Below are 17979 nucleotides of genomic sequence, written 5' to 3'. Positions count from 1 at the left end.
TGATTTTCTGCTATGGATTAATGATGTGTAAATCATATTGTTTATAGTTTAAGCAACAAAAGGAAGGATTTTCCTTGTAAACAGCAAAGTTTCAGAAAGGAAAACTTTACGGCATCTAACATTTCTTGAAAAGCAACATGAAGAAATCAGGTCCTTACCTTACAAAAGAACTGGACATGAGCCCGATGAATCCAACAGCAGCACCCACAACCGCTGTTTTCCGACAACCAAAGATGTCTGTGAAGACGCTGACTATTGGGCAGCAAAAGAAAATCATCCCCATGGAAAGAGAACCTACCCATGCTGTAAAGAGAAAACAAAAAGTATATTATAACATGGTAAATTGTAATTGCACTTATTCCACAAACTGTAACACATATTTAGGAAAATATTAATGCAGAGAAGGTATTACCCAGACAGGTGAATGGGGGAAAATTGGAATAAACTAATAACAAATAGGAATCATAGCTCAAAGGATTGGCCAACAGTAATTGTAATCAGCATACCAATTATCTGTGTTTAATCTAATTCCTGAAAATTTTTATTCTTAAATAAATCAAACATTCTTCTAGGCCTCAAACACTATTAACCTCTACCTTGATTTCTATAGTTTTAAGCAACTTCTCTATGAAAAAACAAACTCATTAAAAAATGCCTTAAGTAGTCAAACTGTGAAGAAATTATGACCAATGAAGGATAGTGTTTAACTACTCGGGGGAGAAAAGATAATTATAACCATTTGAATCTAGTAGTTAAGAAATGAACATCTGCCTTGAGTCTGGGGTTCTGGGAACTCAGAAGTGGACAGTAGAGAGAGGCAATTGGCCAGATGAGTTAGCATATCCCCCGCCTCAAACGTGCAGAGCTGTTCAGTATGGATCTGTTTAAGAAGGAATAAGTATTTTTTTTAGGCCTTGGTTGGGTAGGTCAATTAGTTAGAACATCAAACTAATATGCCAAGGTTGCAGGTTTAATCCCCAGTCAGGACACGTACAAGAATCAACCAAGGAATGCATAAATAAAGTAGAACAATAAATCAATGTTTCTTTCTTTCTCTCTTCCCTCCTTCTTCTCTCTAAATTCAATCAATAAAAAAATATTTTTAAAAAGTATTTTTTAGTTTACTATCTTATAAAAAATATCCCCAATTTATAATCATTGAATCAATTCAAAAAAGTTTAGCCACCTATCACGTTTATGAAATAATCTACGCAGACTAGAAGAATAATGTTGTAGCATTTAGTTTTGGATAAAGGCATTTATACAATTAAGTAAAATGCCAATAGTAAATAGGAGACCACATTAAGAAATCCAGAAGCATATACGTTTATTGCATGTAATGCTCATACAAGTCAAGGCACTTTCAAGAATAAAAGCAATTCTTCATGCATTACTGTCTATTTTGATCTGCCATACCAAATATGAAAATTTTTACAGATTTTTATGTCCACTGAATAAGTACTAACTGCTGGAAATAATCAAAGACAACTTTATTTTTGTCTCAATTATCCTCTTAAAACATGTGCAGGGAAACTGTTCCCCTGCCATTGGATGACCACTTCAGCAGGCCCACATGATTCTTCTGGCCAATGTTAAATAACAGGAAGACCTAGGGCCACTTTAGTTGACAAACCAGTCTTCACTTGGTAATCAAATCTTTTTTATCAACCCTTTCTGGGAAGGGAGTAAGATCAGCTTTGCCTCTTTTCTGTGACTTCTCCCCCTCCCCAGCCGTCACTCTCCAAAGTAAGCATAGGAGAGAGGTATGCTGGAAGAAGGAAGGCAAGGACATTCCAACTTAAATGGTCCTGCCAAAAGGCCTGTCTGATCATGTTTGAAGCTGACTTTTTTCTCAGATGCACTTGTGTAGGTTCTTCAGTCTTGCCTCAGAATTCTCTCTAGCTCTAGCTCCAAGACTCTCTGTTGGAGCCTTATTGCCTTTCTAGGCAGTTTATTTGGGAAGGAATCAAACAGTTCCAGGCTGCCCCTCTCCTCCACGGGGCCTGCCTCTGATCTTTAGGCAACACTTATATTTCCTTTACACTAACAAACATTGGAATGTAGGCAAATTCCAACACAGCCACCTCCTGGATAGCTCTTACTGTAAGAGCAGTTAGCCAGCTAGTTCTCTCCTTGTTGCATTTCTCAGGGATTAGGACCATCATCCTCTGTGCTCCCCAAATGAAGAGAATGCTTGAAATCTCTAAGTGATCCCTTTGAAGCTCCTCTCACTAGATAGCAAGTAAAAAAGCACACAGCCCCACTTTTCCCATGGGGTGGGAAGAACCCACAGCATAACTTTCTGAAGGATCCCATACAAAATATTCTTCATTAACCCGTAAAAAACCTTCTTATGGGTTTTAGAGCTTCTACTTGGTTCTTGAACATGAAATACCTCACTTTTGAATTTTACTTTATTGTACCTTAGTGTCTTTGCTAAATCCCAGTACTGTATTCTGCTACAATAATTAGTAATATATGAATTTAGGTCTACCTTCTGATCAAATTCAAGAAGAAATTAGTTCTTGAGTAAGTACTTGCCATTATAAACTCATTAAAATTTCTAGTTGTTAAAAAGTTTTAATCTGGCATCCCAAAGAATCCAAGGTCTTATGGGTTGTGACATACACCATAAAAATATAATAGACTGGAGACTTTCTTTCAAGATGCCAGCATAGGTAAACACAGCTTGCCTCCTCGCACAACCACATCAAAATTACAGCTAAAATAGAAAAACTATCACTCAAACCATCAGAAATCAAGTTGAATGGAATTCTGACAAATACGGAATTAAAGAAGCCACACCCACCCAGACTTGTAGGAGGGGCAAAGACATGGAATGGGCTGGTCCCACACATCCACATGATAGATAAAAATTCAAGAGGGATACTCGGGAGCAAGGAGTCCCAGGGCAGAACACAGGTGGGGGCTGACACTGGCCTGTACCACCGAAGAAATCTCAGAGCCTGCACACCCAGGTGACAACTACAGACCACATCAGAGCACCACCACCCTGTTCCAGCACAGCTGGTCCTCCACAGAGAAGAGAGGTTGGTAGTCAGTGGTCACATCCAGCCCTTACAGTTGACTAGATGGGGTAAATACCTCCCATTGACTGACCTACCAACAGCAATGAAGGCTCGACTACCAGAGGAGGATGAACTCAGCCCACACGAAGCGTGCACCTCAAGTACCCTAATTGGGTGATAGGGGAGGCTGTGCCACTGAACCTTACAGAACATCTACTACATTAGGCAATGCTACCAAGACAGAGTGTCATAGCAGCTTTACCTAATACATAGAAACGAACACAGGGAGGCCGCCAAAATGAAGAAGAGACAAAGAAACATGGCCCCAAATGAAAGAACAGATCAAAACTCCAGAAAAAGAACTAAACAACATGGAGATAAGCAATTTATCAGATGCAGAGTTCAAAACACTGGTTATAAGGATGCTCAAGGAATTCGGTGAGGACCTAAACAGCATAAAAAAGATACAGTCAGAAAGGAAGGACTTCCAGCCAAGATGGAGGCTTAGACGGACACGCTCCATCTCCCTCTACAACTAGAGAGGAATACAACTACTTCAGAACAAAAGATAACTAGATATTCCAGAAAATAAAACTACACGGAAGCCCAACGTACAAAGTTATAAACCAGCGGCGCTCCTTGGGCAGATAAGAAGAGCGAATCGGGCGGTGCTGTTTGCGGTAGCACCAGGGACAGCGGCAGGGAGAGCAATCCCGGCTGCAGTCGAACCCTGGCAGCTCGCGACCCCAACGCTGGGAAAAGCAGCCACCACATCACCTCGAACGGTGAGGCCCAGAGGGCAGGAGGATGGATCCCGGTCTCCTAGCGGAATTACTGCAGGAATCCATCTTGGACCCCTGCCCCTACACAAAGCGCCACAGCGCTGCAAAATAGGTTGCGGATTGCCAACTGTCGCTGGGCAGTGACGACAAAGGGCCACAGCGTGGCGAAAAAGGTTGCGGATCGTACCGGTCGCTGGGTCGTGACAAATACACAGGCACTACCCCCTATAGCCGGCTCAAGAAAGCAAAATGCATCTGTCAAAATGAGGCAGACAACTATAGAAATCCCGGTGGCACAGCTCACCAGGCAACAGATGAAGAACCTGACAGATGAACAAATAAGAAACCTGTCAGAGGCTCAGTTCAGGGCCATTGTTATCGGGTGGCTTACAGAATTAACAAAAGATCTGGAAAAAGATGAGAAAGAATTGAAAAACACTCATACTGAAAGGAACAAAACCACATACGAGACAGATGGTGAGGAAATAAAATCCAGAGTTCAAATCAACAAACCAGAACATAGAGAAGGAACAAACAGTCAACCAGTGCGGAGGGAGGAAACAGAAAGCAAGGAAAATGAAGAGAGGATCAGAAACCTCTGGAACAGCTATAAAAGACCCAACATAAAAATAATTGGTTTGTCAGAGGGCGAAGAAGATGAACTAGAAATTGAAAAATTAAGTAAAATATAATAAAGCAGAACTTCCCAAACTTGGAGAAGGAAATAGACATACAGGTCCAGGAAGTACAGAGAGTTCCAGAAAAACTGGACCCAGGGAGAACCACTCCAAGACACATTATAATCAAAATGTCAAAAGTTAAAGATAAAGAGAGAATCTTAAAAGCAGCAAGAGAGAAGAAAAGAATCATGTACAAAGGGGTCCCAATTAGACTATCAGCTGACTTCTCAAGAGAGAACTTGCAGGCAAGAAGGGACTGGCAAGAAATATTCAAAGTAATGAAAATCCAAAACCTACAACCACAAATACTCTATCCAGCAAAATTATCATTCAGAATAGAAGGGCAGAGAAAGTGTTTCCAGGACAAAATAAAACTGAAGGAGTTCATTAGATCCAAACCACTATTATATGAGATGTCAAAGGGACTGGTTTAGAAAAAGGAGCATCAAAACTATGAACATTAAAATGAAAACTGTATCACAAGAAACAACAACAGAAGCTAGGGAATTGAAACAAAGGCAAACTAAATAGGCAACGAGAGTGGAAAAAGAACTATAGGTATGGGGAGCATATTGGGGGGAGGTCAGCAGGGAGGGGGAAGGGGAGAGGGAGGGAGATGGTATAGGAATTAAGAAGCTTAGTAGGAGGAAATGGAGTAGACAGAGAGAGGTTGAGAAGAACTATATGCACAACCAATGAACATGGACTAAAAGGGGGGTACAACTGGAGGGAGGGGGGCCACTGGGTGGAGGGGAGCAGAGGGAAGGGAAATTGGGACAAATGTAACACTATAATCAATAAAACACATTTAAAAAAAAGAAAGGAAGGAAGGATACACTAATTGAAATAAAGAACAACTTACAGGGAAACTACAGTAGAATGAATAAAGCCGAGAATCAAATCGATTTGGAACATAAGGAAGGAAAAAGCAAGAAATCAGAACAAGAAGAAAAAAAATCTGAAAAAAACAAGAACATTGTAAACAGCCTGTGGGACAATTTCAAGCGCTCCATCATGTGCATTACAGGGGTGCCAGAAGGAGAAAATAGAGCAAGAAATTAGAAATCTATTTGAAAAACTAATGAAAGAAAACTTCCCTAATTTGGTGAATGAAATAGACATGCAAGTCCAGGAAGCACAGGGTCCCAAACAAGATGAATGCAAAGAGGCCCACGGAAAGACACTTCATAATTAAAATATCAAAGGTTAAAGATAAGGAGAGAATCTTAAATGCATCAAGAGAAAAACAGTTAAGTTACCTACAGAAATGTCACCATTAGACTGCAGCCAATTTCTAAAACAAAACAAAACAAAACAAAAAAAAAACTTTGCAGGCTTGAAGGAATTGGCAAAAAATATTCAAAGTCATGAAAAGCAGTGTCCTATAGCCAAGATTGTTCTACCAAGCAAAGACATCATTTGGAATCAAAGGACAGATAAAGCGCTTCCCAGGCAAGAAAAAACTAAAGGAGTTCATCATCACCAAACCATAATATGAAATGTTAAAGGGATTTATTTAAGAAAAAGAAGAATATCAAAACTATGAACAATAAAATGACAATACATATCTATCAACAACTTAATCTAAAAAACAAACTAAGTAAACAAGAACAGAGACAGAATCGTGGATATAGAGAGCATTTTGATGGTTGCCAGATGGGAGGGGGTGTTTGGGAATGGGTTAGGAGGTGAGGGGATTAAGAAGTACAAATAGGTAGTTACAGAATAGCCATGGGGATGTAAAGTACAGTAAAGGAAATGGAGTAGCCAAAGAACTCATATGCATGACCCATGGACATGAACAATGGTGTGGGGGTTGCCTGAGGGAGTGGGGGGTGCTGAGCAAAGGGTGGCAAAGGAGGAAAATTAGAACTATAATAGCATAATCAATAAAAATAATTTTTTAAAATAATACTGTTATTCTCTTGCATTTCTTCCAAGTCTGGCTGTGATTATATTAACAAAAAATCAATACTGTTAGCTGTTGAAATAATAATATATTCATATATGCTGATGAAGGAGGTACTTTTATTAAGTTCACTTAATAATTGAGAAATTCAAGTACATAGTTACTGTATCCAGCATGATAAAATTTTTATTTAAAAAATATAAACTAGACATAATGCCTCTATGTAATTCAACCAAACATCTACACAAGGTATCCTGAAATTGCTGGAGAAATAAATATTTTTCAGTGGAAGAGGTGGTATTTAAATTATGGAATAACATTTTCTCCTTTCATATTAAAAGTACCAATTATGTTTAAGCACTATCCTAGGCTGTTACAATTTTTCTAACTTCATATAATTTTCAATCTAGTAGCATATATGCAAATAAAGTTATAACCAGGACACCACACAGAATGTGCTTAATGCCTTAGGAGATAGATATCAAAAAATGTATAATAGCTGTATACCTGAAACCAATACAAAATAATATTGAATGTAAACTGTAATTGAAAAATAAAAAATTTTTAATGTATACTAAAGGCTTTAGCATGTGCTTGTATACCCTATTTGAATATGTGTGTATTTGGTATTATATAGAGAGACACCCAATAAAGCTAGGCTGGGAAATCTTTTTTCAAAAAATACCATGTAGCCTTCCAGTTTCCCCATCCAGATCCTCTTAGTCTCCTACTCCATACAAAGAACAAATCCTCAGTGTACGGCCAAAGGAGAATGCAAATCAGTTAAGGAAGTGGTTAGGTTAATATTTAAGAAGATTTTTCTAGACTAAGTAAAATAATTGAAAAATATATTCAGTAGACTCACTAGCAGAATAAAGATAAATGATAAGAAAAAAAGCTGGGAATTTGAAAACATAAATTACCCAATCCACAAAACAAAGAGAAACATAACAGTAAATAAAAATGAACAGTTTTAGAGACCTATGGGACAAAAGTCAAGAAATCCAACATAAGTATAGCTGAAGTCATAGAATAATGGAGAAAGAAAAGGAGTAGAAAAAGATATATGGAGCAAAAAAATCTATCCCCATCACAAGTTTTGTGAAAAATATTAACTTACAGACGTAAGAAGCACAAAGAACCTCAAGCAGTATAAACACTAAGCAAGTTAGTCCTAACCACATCATAGTTAAACTTCTGAATACCAAAGATAAAGAGAAAATTTTGAAAGCCATCCAGAGAAAAATAACATTATATCCAGGGAGAACAATAATGCCATTATCAGTTGGCCTCTCATAAGAAATAATAGAGGATAATGGAACTGTCCTATTCAAAGTGCTGAAAGGGTTAAAAAAAATCTATCAATCATGAATTCAATATCCAGCTAAACTAGCCTTCAAAAAATAGAGGCAGAATAAAGATATTGTCAGATAATAAAAGTGGAGAGAATTTGTCCCTAGGACATTTCCACTATAAGATATTAAAGTACTTTAGACTGACAGGAAATGATACCAGCCTGGGTCCAAAGGAAGGACTGAAATATATACACACACACACACGTGCGCGCGCACACACACACACACACACACACACACACTTTTTCCTCAAAATTTATTTACAAAATGGTTTGATTTCCAGTTGGGACACATGCCTGGGTTGTGGGTTCAGTCCCCAGGCTGGGTACATGCAAGGGGCAACCAATAAATGTTTCTCTCACATTAATTTTTCTCTCCCTTTCTTTCTCTCAACCTTCTCCTTTCTCTAAAAATAAATTTTAAAAATGTTTTTAAAGAAGGCAAATGAGACCAATAAAAGACAGAGAGCAAAATGTTAGATCTAAATATGACTGTATCAATAATTACATTAAAAAAGTAGACTAATGACTCCAATCAATGGCAGAGATTGTATGACTTGATAAAAACTCAAGAATCAATTTTATACTGTTTAAAGAGATGCACTTTAAATAAAAATACACAAGTTGAAAATTTCAAAAATGAAAAAAGATTTGCCATGTAAATAAAAACCCTAAGAAGGCTTGAGTGATTATACTAATATCAGGCAAAATAGACTTCAAGACAAAAAGTATTATTAGAAACAAAGAGGGGTTCTTTATAATGATAAAAAGTGTCAATGCACCAGGAAAATATAACAATGATAAGTTTATATACATTTAATAACAGCACTTTAGAAATACAATGAAATTTGATCCCTATCTAATCATATGAAAAAATTACCTCAAAGAAATCAAAAAATTAAATATGGAAATGAAAACTAGGATATTTCTATAAGAAAACATTGAGAAAATCACTGTGACCTTGGGTTAGTCAAAGATTTCCTAAAACAACATCAAAAACACAACTGATAAACTAAACGTTAAAACTAACAACTTCTCTTCGAAAGACACTGTTAGAAATGAAAAGACAAGCCACAAACTGAGGAAAGATTTACAAATTATATATCTAATAAAGAAGTTGTATCCAGATTATATAAAGAATGCTCAAAATTCAATTAATAAAAGCAACTCAATTTAAAAATAGGCAGAAGTCACTTCACAAAAGATATACAAATGGAAAGAAAATATGTGTATGAACAGATGACCATCATCATTAGGCATGAGGGAAATGTAAATGAAATAAGAAAAGCCACACACAACTATTAGAATAGCTAAAATGAAAAAGACTAATTGTACCAGGTGTTGGTGGGGATGTATGTAAAGCATCTGAACTTCATATACTGCTACTGGGAATATAAAATTGTACAACCAGTTTAGAAAACATTTTAGGAATTTTTTTTTATGTTTAACATAACCTTACCACATGACATGCTATTCCACTCCTAGGTATTTACCTAGTAGAAACAAGAGTATATGTCCATACAAAATGTTGTATACAGACATTTATAACAATCTACTAATCAAACACTGGAAAGAGCCCTGACTGGTATGGCTCAGTGGGCTGGGTGTCGTTCTGCAAACCAAAAAGTCAAAGGTTTGATTCCCAGTGAGGGCACATGCCTGAGTTGTGGGCCAGATCCCTGGTTGGGGGTATGAGAGAGGCAACAGAATGATGTTTCTCTGACACATTGATCTTTCTCTGCCTCTCTTTCTCCCCCACTTACTCTCTCTAAAAATACATAAATAAATAAAAAAAATTTAAGCTGAAAAGAATCCAAATGTCCAGAAATAAGTGACTGGATAAACAAATTGTGCTGTATTCATATAACAGAATACTACTCAGCAATAAATAGGAGTGAACTATTGATAAATACAATAACATGGATGAAAACCAAACTAATCATGCTCAGTGAAAGAAGTCAGACCACAAAGGAGTATATAAAGACTGATTCCATTTGTACAAAACTCTTAAAAATACAAATTAATTTATAGTGGCAGAAAGCATATCAGTGTTTAGCTGGTTGGGACTAGGTGGGAGCTGGAGGAAGAGATTACCAAGAGGCACAAAGAAACTTTTGAGGGTAATGGTATGTTCATTATCTTGCCTGTAGTAGTAGTTTTATTAGATTACATACATATAACAAAACCCATCAAATTGCATACCTTACACATACAGTTTATTACATGCCAATTATACCTCAATAATTTTGAACCTATATGGAAGATTTCAACAGCAACAAAAATAATGTCATAAAAAAGCCAACACAAGAGGTAAAACTGACAGAACTAAAAGAACTAGACAAATTCATAACTGCAGCTGTATATTTTAGCACATTTCTCTCAGTAATTAATAGAAACTGAAGACCAAAAAAATCAATAAAATATACAAGTCTGGATGACACTATCAACCACCTTAACCTAACTGACATATATAGAACACTATATCCAACAACTGCAGAAAACTGTTTGCTCTGCCAGGGAGATTGTTAATCACTGATGAGGGTGGGGTGGGAACAGATGCAGGAGAAAACTAAGCTTTCTGGAATGCCTCCTAATCCATGGGAAGGATCTGCACAGAATTGTCTTAGATCTTTAGGCAACTCTCTGAAGTATATTATCTTCATCTCAAATACGAGGAAAAAGAGATGTTAAGCAATTGCCGAGGTTGTGCAACTTTAGCGGGATTCAAACTGAACATTCCAGATGTAAACAGGAATAAAAAGACATGCCCAAGAGTCCTTCATGAAAAAACATCCACTGTGAGCACCATGCTTGATGTTAATAAAAAGCCATCCCTCCCTGGATGCTCTTTCCCCTTTTATCTTCATGTTATAGTGAATACTCAAAAAGTATCAAGTAAGTGAATAATTGGGGACATTCAATCCTTGAAGGGGAAACTGCTGTTAGATATGTAACATCAGACTATTCTGCCTTTCCCAACAAGTGCCTCCTCTGTCCATAGTGAGATGTGCTTCCCTTAGTCCAGGAACATATTTTTATTTTTTTGGTGCCAATTTTTTAAAGTATATTTTATTGATTATGCTATTATAGTTGTCCCAATTTGTTTGTGTATTTTATTTATTATGCAGTTATAGTTGTCCCAGTTTTTTCCCTTTGCCCCCCTCTGCCCAGTACACTCCCTCCCTCCAGCAGTCCCTCCCACCCTTAGTTCATGTACATGGATCATGAATGTAAGTTCTTTGCCTTCTCCATTTCCTATACTATTCTTAACTTCCCCCTGTCTATTTTGTACCTACCAGTTATGCTTCTTAATTTCTTCACCTTTTCCCCTATTCTTTCTCTTCTCCCTCCCCTCTATAACCCTCCATATGATCTCCATACCTATGATTCTGCTTCTGTTCTAGTTGTTTGCTTTTGTTTCTTAGATTTAGTTGTTGATAGTTGTGAATTTGTTGTCATTTTAATGTTCATAGCTTTTATCTTTTTCTTAAATGTATCCCTTTAACATTTCATATAATAAGGGCTTGGTGATGATGAACTCCTTTAGCGTTACCTTGTGTGGGAAGCACTTTATCTGTCCTTCAATTCTAAATGATAGCTTTACTGGATAGAGTAATCTTGGTCATAGGTCCTTGCTTTTCATCACTTTGAATACTTTTGCCAGTCCCTTCTTGCCTGCAAAGCTTCTTTTGAGGAATCAGCTGACAGTCTATGGGAACTCCTTTGTAGGTAACTCTCTTCTTTTCTCATGCTGCTTTTAAGATTCTCTTTATCTTTAAACTTTGGCATTTTAATTGCAATGTGTCTTGGTGTGGTCCTCTTTGGGTCTAGCTTGCACAAGCATGGTATCATTTCTGTATTTTATTCTCCCCCAATGAAACAGCACTGATTCACTGAGACTTCCCTTGAATTTCTCAGTACAGCCTTGTTCTGCCACAAGATTCACAGAACCAAGTCCTATGTAACCATGAATGATTCTTCTAAAAGTCCTCTAATAAAAATGTTGGACGAAATGTGACTAAGGTTAGAACCAAGACCCGAAAGGAAACATAAGTTCTGTTCATCCAATTTGTATGCTATTCATTCCTTCAACAATATAACATATATGCCATTATTGTTGTAGGTGCTGAGGAGATAGCAGTGAGCAAAAGAAACACAAATCTCTGCCTTCGTGGAGCTGCCATTCAACTGGGTGACAAAAAACAAAAAACTAAAAAGAATGGTTGGTATGGTAGTTGGCAAAATCAGGACTCAAAATCCATATAAAGGGAAGACTGAAAGTAACAAAATCAAATTTAATGGGAAAAAAATATAGCATTTTACACATGGAGCCCAGGAAATTAAACAAATACAAAAGGGAAGGGGATATACAGCTTTATTTGTGCAATAAATACATATTAAGTCACAGACTCCTCTGGGCAATAGGAGTCTCAAGTACCTAATCTCAAGAAGCTCATAATCAAGAGAGACAGACAGACAATGACGGAACACTGTACAGTGTCGTAACTGACCACGGTGTGAACTGCGTATTATGAGACCGCTCAGGAGGGACATCCACCCGAGGTGCAGGAGGGAAGGAGCTGTTGGACACTCTTTCCCCAGGGTAACACTCAAACTGTCTTGAAGGATGAACAAGCCTTAATCAGGAAAAGAGGAGGCAGGAACATTCCACGCAGAAGGCAAAGCATATACAAAATTAACATCTACAGGTTGTCTAAAGGTGCAGCCAGAATCACAGCACAGCCTGGTCTGTCATTCTAAGAAATAGACTTTAACCTTTACGTGTTAAGAAGTCATCAGGGGTTTTAACCTAGGAATTACATCAACAGTTCAGAGACTGGACTATTCATGGGAGAGATTGGGAAGATGGCAATTGGAAGGCTTCTATAACTGACAAATGACAATGGTCTGAACTCAGAAGGGGTGGGGGCATCCAGAGAAACAGATAAGGGAGACGAGAGTGATGGAATCAACAACTTATGATTCATTAGATATGAAAAGATAAAGGGGGTTGACAGTAAGGCTGACTCTTAGAGATCTGGCTCGGTGACAAAGCCAGGGAGGGGCAGAGGCAGATTCTAAGAATAAAGGAAAAGAATGAGTCTGGGGAGGTGAGGAAAGGGGATGATGAGTTTGTTTGAAAATACCAGCAACTTACTCAAAATGCCTAAATGTAAGACAAGTCTCTTTTTTCAAAATTATACCTCAGGGAAGAAGTAGTTGCTTTATGTTAAATTATTTTCCAAAAGTTTCCATATTGTGGGGCACTTCCTCAATTACTATATTTTGAACTTAGTGTTCTTGGGAACACAAGCCAGAAGCTACTGATTTTGGACGCTGCTACAGGTCACATGATGGACAAAATAGGTTAAAAAGGAGCAAATAAACTTAGCACAGATTGATAATTTTCCTGGACCATGCCTCACAGTTGCATGTTTGGATGTTATCAATTTCAAAAAGCAACATAGTGAGTAGGCAGGTAGGTTGTGGAGATCACAAATATGCACCCACAAGACAAAAACATCTGTCCTAATACTGTGCGAGTGGAGACTTGTCACAGGGAGCCTTCCTCATTCCCCAGCCTCTTGTTTCCCATTGAGGGACTTCCCAGTGGAATCAACTCAATGCCTGTCTCCACCCCCTCAATGACTTGGGGAAGATGACTATCTGCTTGGTGCCTTTGGTAGAAGAAACTGAGCATGCTCAATCAGCCCCGTTGAGCTTCTCTCCCCCTTAGTAGTGGCCTGTCCTTGGGAGGTCCAAATTCTCTGATCATCCATGACATAAGCTTACAGAACAGAGCCTCAGGAGAGATTTAAGCAGACCAGCTCACCTATAAGTGCCATACCAGCCCCATCCTTTCAATGCAGAGGGAGGTATTAGGTGGCCATGGATCATAATGATATTGATTATGATGATGGCTGAAATTTATTTAAAACTCACTATGTGTCAGAAACTCTAGATGTTTCATATATATTAAGTCATTTAATATCCACAGTAATCTTATGAGGTAGGTTATTCTTAAGGAAACTGAGACACCAACATTAAAAAAAAATTCTCAAAATCACACAAATCTAATAGGTGGTGAGGCTGGAATTTGAGCCCAGAGCCCTCTCACTCTTAGCCACTGTGCTGTCCTGTGTTTGAAGTTACTGAAACAAAAGTTGAGGCAAAGTGTGGTTAAACAATTTTACCTGAGCCACAAGGACACCAAGTGGAGGACGGGAACTCAGGCTGTCTGGGGACCGCATTCTAATCACTACAGTGAGAGAAAAGGGGCAGTATAAAAGAGTTAAATCTTCACCTTCCGTTGAAGGAAGTCTATAGGTAACTTTTAAAATTCAAAATATAGCCATATAAGCATTTTGTTTAGAAATATGAAGATAACCAGAAGAAGCAGCTAAAAGAGTTGAAAGTATTGCCTTTGGAGCAGGGCATCCAGGGTGAGGGGGGCATGGAGCAGGAGAATGCTCTTTTTTGTTATAAGTCCTACAGAAATCTGAACTTTTATACTATATACATACAGAACTTGGATAATCATAAAAATTAATTTTAGAAAGAAAATTGATACCAACTTTGTCAGAATTAATCAGGACATATCCCAGGTCCCTGTTTAAAAATCATATGACACCAATGTCCTGGACAGTGGCTCAGTTGGTTGGTGCATCAGCCTGTACACCAAAAGGCTACAGGTTTGATTCCTGGTCAGGGCATATACATAGGTTGTGGATCTGGTCCCTGGTCAGGGCACGTACGGAAGGCATCTCTCAGATCTCTCTCTCTCTCTCTCTCTCTCTCTCTCTCTCTCTCTCTCTCTCTCTCTCAGCAATAAACATATCCTCAGGTAAGGGTTTTTTTTTAAGCCTAAAACATCATATAACACCAATATGATAAAATAACTTAATAAAAACAACTCAGGAGCAAACAGTCTAAGCTGAGAACAATGCCATTGGGAACGGGAAGAGTTGTGGTGGTGGAATGGCCTGGCCCACATCCTGAGAAACTGATCCAAATACCTGTGGGTCAGAGATCAATGATAGAGGCAGGTCACCTAAGTCCACTCAGAACACAGCCTCTCCTGATTTGGGGAGGGGGCTACTAAAAAGACAGTCTTAATGCTTGTAGCTAGTTTTGTCTGAGCTAGAAACCCAATTCAATGACTAACTTGCCAGAGCATCCAGTCCTTGAAAACAAAAGACAACTATGCTCCCTTTAACAATGAGAATATCTGCAATGTGAAGGGGAAATCAGGATTAAAGTAATTGCCACAGAGGGAACTAGTGAAGGGACCCAACTATGAAGAGTCAGCTCTCCCAAGCATATCAGTTCTGCCAAGGAAGGTAAATAACAGGCCCAGTGTAAGTGGAAATATACAAGTATTTCAAAAAAGTCCTTTGTGAGATTATGGATAATTTTAAAATTCTTTAAATCGTAAAGCTTTATGTTGCTATTTAATACTCAATAGCAGCATGTGTTGTCTTTAAATGTAAAAAGGAATATTATACCTCACGGAGGTCAGAATGCTAAAGGTCATTCCAGACAGCTTACAATATCCCCACTCTCAACAAAAGCAAAGGAAAGCTATCTATTCCATTCAAAGGGGTATACTGAGAACAAGTAATTTAGATAGGTCTAGGAAAACCCCGAGATAAAACTTCCAGTTAATCTCAAACTGTCACCCTTTCTGTAGCCCAGCTCAGAACTTTGCACACATTTCCTATAGTTTTGTGCTAAGTAACATTATTAAGTGCTTACCATGTGCCAGGCAGTGTTTAAGTGCTTTATATGCATTACTAGTTTAATCCTTAAACAACCCTGACTGAAGTACCCTTATTATCCTTGTACACAGAAGGAAACCGAGGCAAAGAGTGGTTAAACAACTTTACCTAGGCCACAAGGACACCAAGTAGAGGAAGGGAACTCAGGCAGTCTGGAGGCCATGTTTTAACCACTACACGCTACCCACCAAGAGCAGCCAACGTCTGGGAATGATTACAGCAAACCTCTGGAGACACACTGGAACACCTCCTCCTAAAACTGTTCTGTACAAACAAGTCCTGATATTCTAAGAAAGCATCAACCCACACAGATAAGTTTCAACCTACCAGGTAGATGTCTATCTATCTCTGTTAATCAAATGCCTCCTTGCCCTGTCCTAAGTACGAACTAAACAAAGATGCTCTCAAACAGCATTCCTAGCTGCAAGTTAATTCTGCCAGGGAGTTACTTACTATTGAATAGCAGAAAATTAAGAGATCATTTATACGGCCAAGATAAGCCATCAACTGCATAATCAGGCTGGGTGGCAAGCCAGGCCTCTCACTCACATTCCTCCCCAACAGAGGATATTGGACCTAGATCAGATTTTACACTAAAAAGTGTATTTATTAAGACAAGTTGAGTTGATGAATGATTGAGAGAAAAAAAACAGCTTAAAAGAAATGATACCAAAACCTGTCACTTTTTACTCAGTTCTTTTATGTTCTAGAAATCTTGATCTTCTTGCCATAGCATGAAAATAAAAAGATTTGTCTTAGGCAAATCAAAATTATCCCTGCCATTCTATTTAATCTCAAAATCAAATTCAATAGGCATCTACTGAAAAGGTAACAGTGAAAAAGCAGACAGGTGATCAACTGAGACCTAAAGAATGGGTGTGACGTGACCAGCAACGCTCCCTTAGAGACCCTCAGGGGGACCCCTGCAGATCACAGACACACCGTCTCATAACAAATCTTATTCAAGAGCACGTGGAGGTTCAGAGTTGAACACAGGGAGAGACTTGCTCTTGTTCAGGGCTCAGAGAAGCCCATTTACACATCTGCTGTCGTATGTCCTAAAACAAAAGGGGGTCTCATCTAGAGGCCATGAAGCTGTGGCCGTGCCACTGCCACAACTCAAAGACTGGCACCACAGAGCACGCCCCTGTGTGCAGAGGACTGGAGCAGCAGAAGCGCTTAGGTAAAAGAAAACAGACGAACACAGCGTGACTGCAGTGGATTGTTGCATAATGAAGTTTCACTTCTAAGCAGGGCTGAGTATTCATTTTCTTGCTCTTCTTCCTGTTCTAATTCATGGTTCTGTGGTACTTGCCAATTAGCATGAGAGTCACAGCCATTGCACATGGAGAGAAACATTTGGCAATATTAAAACAATTCACATTACTCTGAAATGCACATACATATGTTGGTGGATCTAACGTAAGTGAAACATGACACTAATTGTTTATGCAAGAAATTAATAGACATTGAATGCTAGAATGGTTTTGATTTTATACAACTAATAAGACTATTAAATTTCAAAAATAAATCAAATTCAGCTACAAATATTTTGTATTTAAAAATTAAAATTCTTGATTTATATTCTATATTTTACCTTTTGATTTTCTCACCTAACTATTTTAATGCTATAATCCATACGCTATAAAATTTGGCCTTTCAAAATACACACGTCAGTGGTTTTTAGTATATACACAAAGTTGTGCAACCATCATCATTATCTAATTACAGAACAAAAAGGAACTCTGTACTCATTAGCAAACACTCCCGTTCCTTCCTCCCCCAAGCCTCTGGCAACCACTATTCTACTTTCTGTCATTGGACATTTTATATAAATGGAAGTATATAATATACCTTCATTTTGTGTCCAGGGAATAATGTTTTCAAAGTCCATCCAAGTTGTAGCTTGAGTACTTTGTTCCTTTTTGTGGCTGAGTAATATTCTACTTTATCAGAGTACCACCAGTTGTTTATCCATTCATTCATTGGTGGACATTAGGGTTGTTTTCACTTTTCAGTTAGTATGAATAATGCTACTATAAATGTTTTGTACACATATCTTCTCAATTCTCTTGGGTAGAAGCACTGTCATATGGTACATTTTGAGAACTGCCAGATTGTTTTCCAAAGTGGTTGTATCATTTTAAATTTCTTCCAGTAATGGATGAAGGTTCTAACTTTTCCACATCCTTGCCACCATTTGTTATTGTTCATCCTTTTATATTATAGCCACCCTAGTGGCAGTAAGTGGTTTCTATTTCCATATCCCTAATAACTAATGATAGTTGAGCACCTCTTCAGATGATCATTGGCCGTCTGTTTATTTTGGGGGGAAGAAATGTCTATTCAAATCCTCTGCCCAGCCGTGGCTGGTGTGGATCAGTGGATTGAGTGCTGGCCTGAGAACTAAAGGGTTACTGGTTCAATTCCCAGTCAGGGCACATGCC

The 17979-nt window shown here is 38.2% G+C and overlaps 1 protein-coding gene across 1 annotated transcript in view; it reads right to left on the bottom strand.

Moving 5' to 3' along the window:
- The window catches only part of SLC16A10 (solute carrier family 16 member 10), a 109389-nt gene that overhangs the window by 45997 nt on the left and 45413 nt on the right, over positions 1 to 17979 (bottom strand). Inside the window, 1 exon segment of the mRNA XM_090280587.1 lies at positions 159 to 303. Coding sequence (XP_090136713.1) covers positions 159 to 303 — 145 coding nt within the window.

This window comes from Furipterus horrens, unplaced genomic scaffold (assembly GCF_987537825.1).
Source record: "Furipterus horrens unplaced genomic scaffold, mFurHor1.1.pri manual_scaffold_6, whole genome shotgun sequence".
Classification (NCBI taxonomy): Eukaryota; Metazoa; Chordata; class Mammalia; order Chiroptera; family Furipteridae; genus Furipterus; species Furipterus horrens.
The sequence above is the reverse complement of the archived record's forward strand: the minus strand, read 5'-3'. Positions and strand labels throughout refer to the sequence as shown.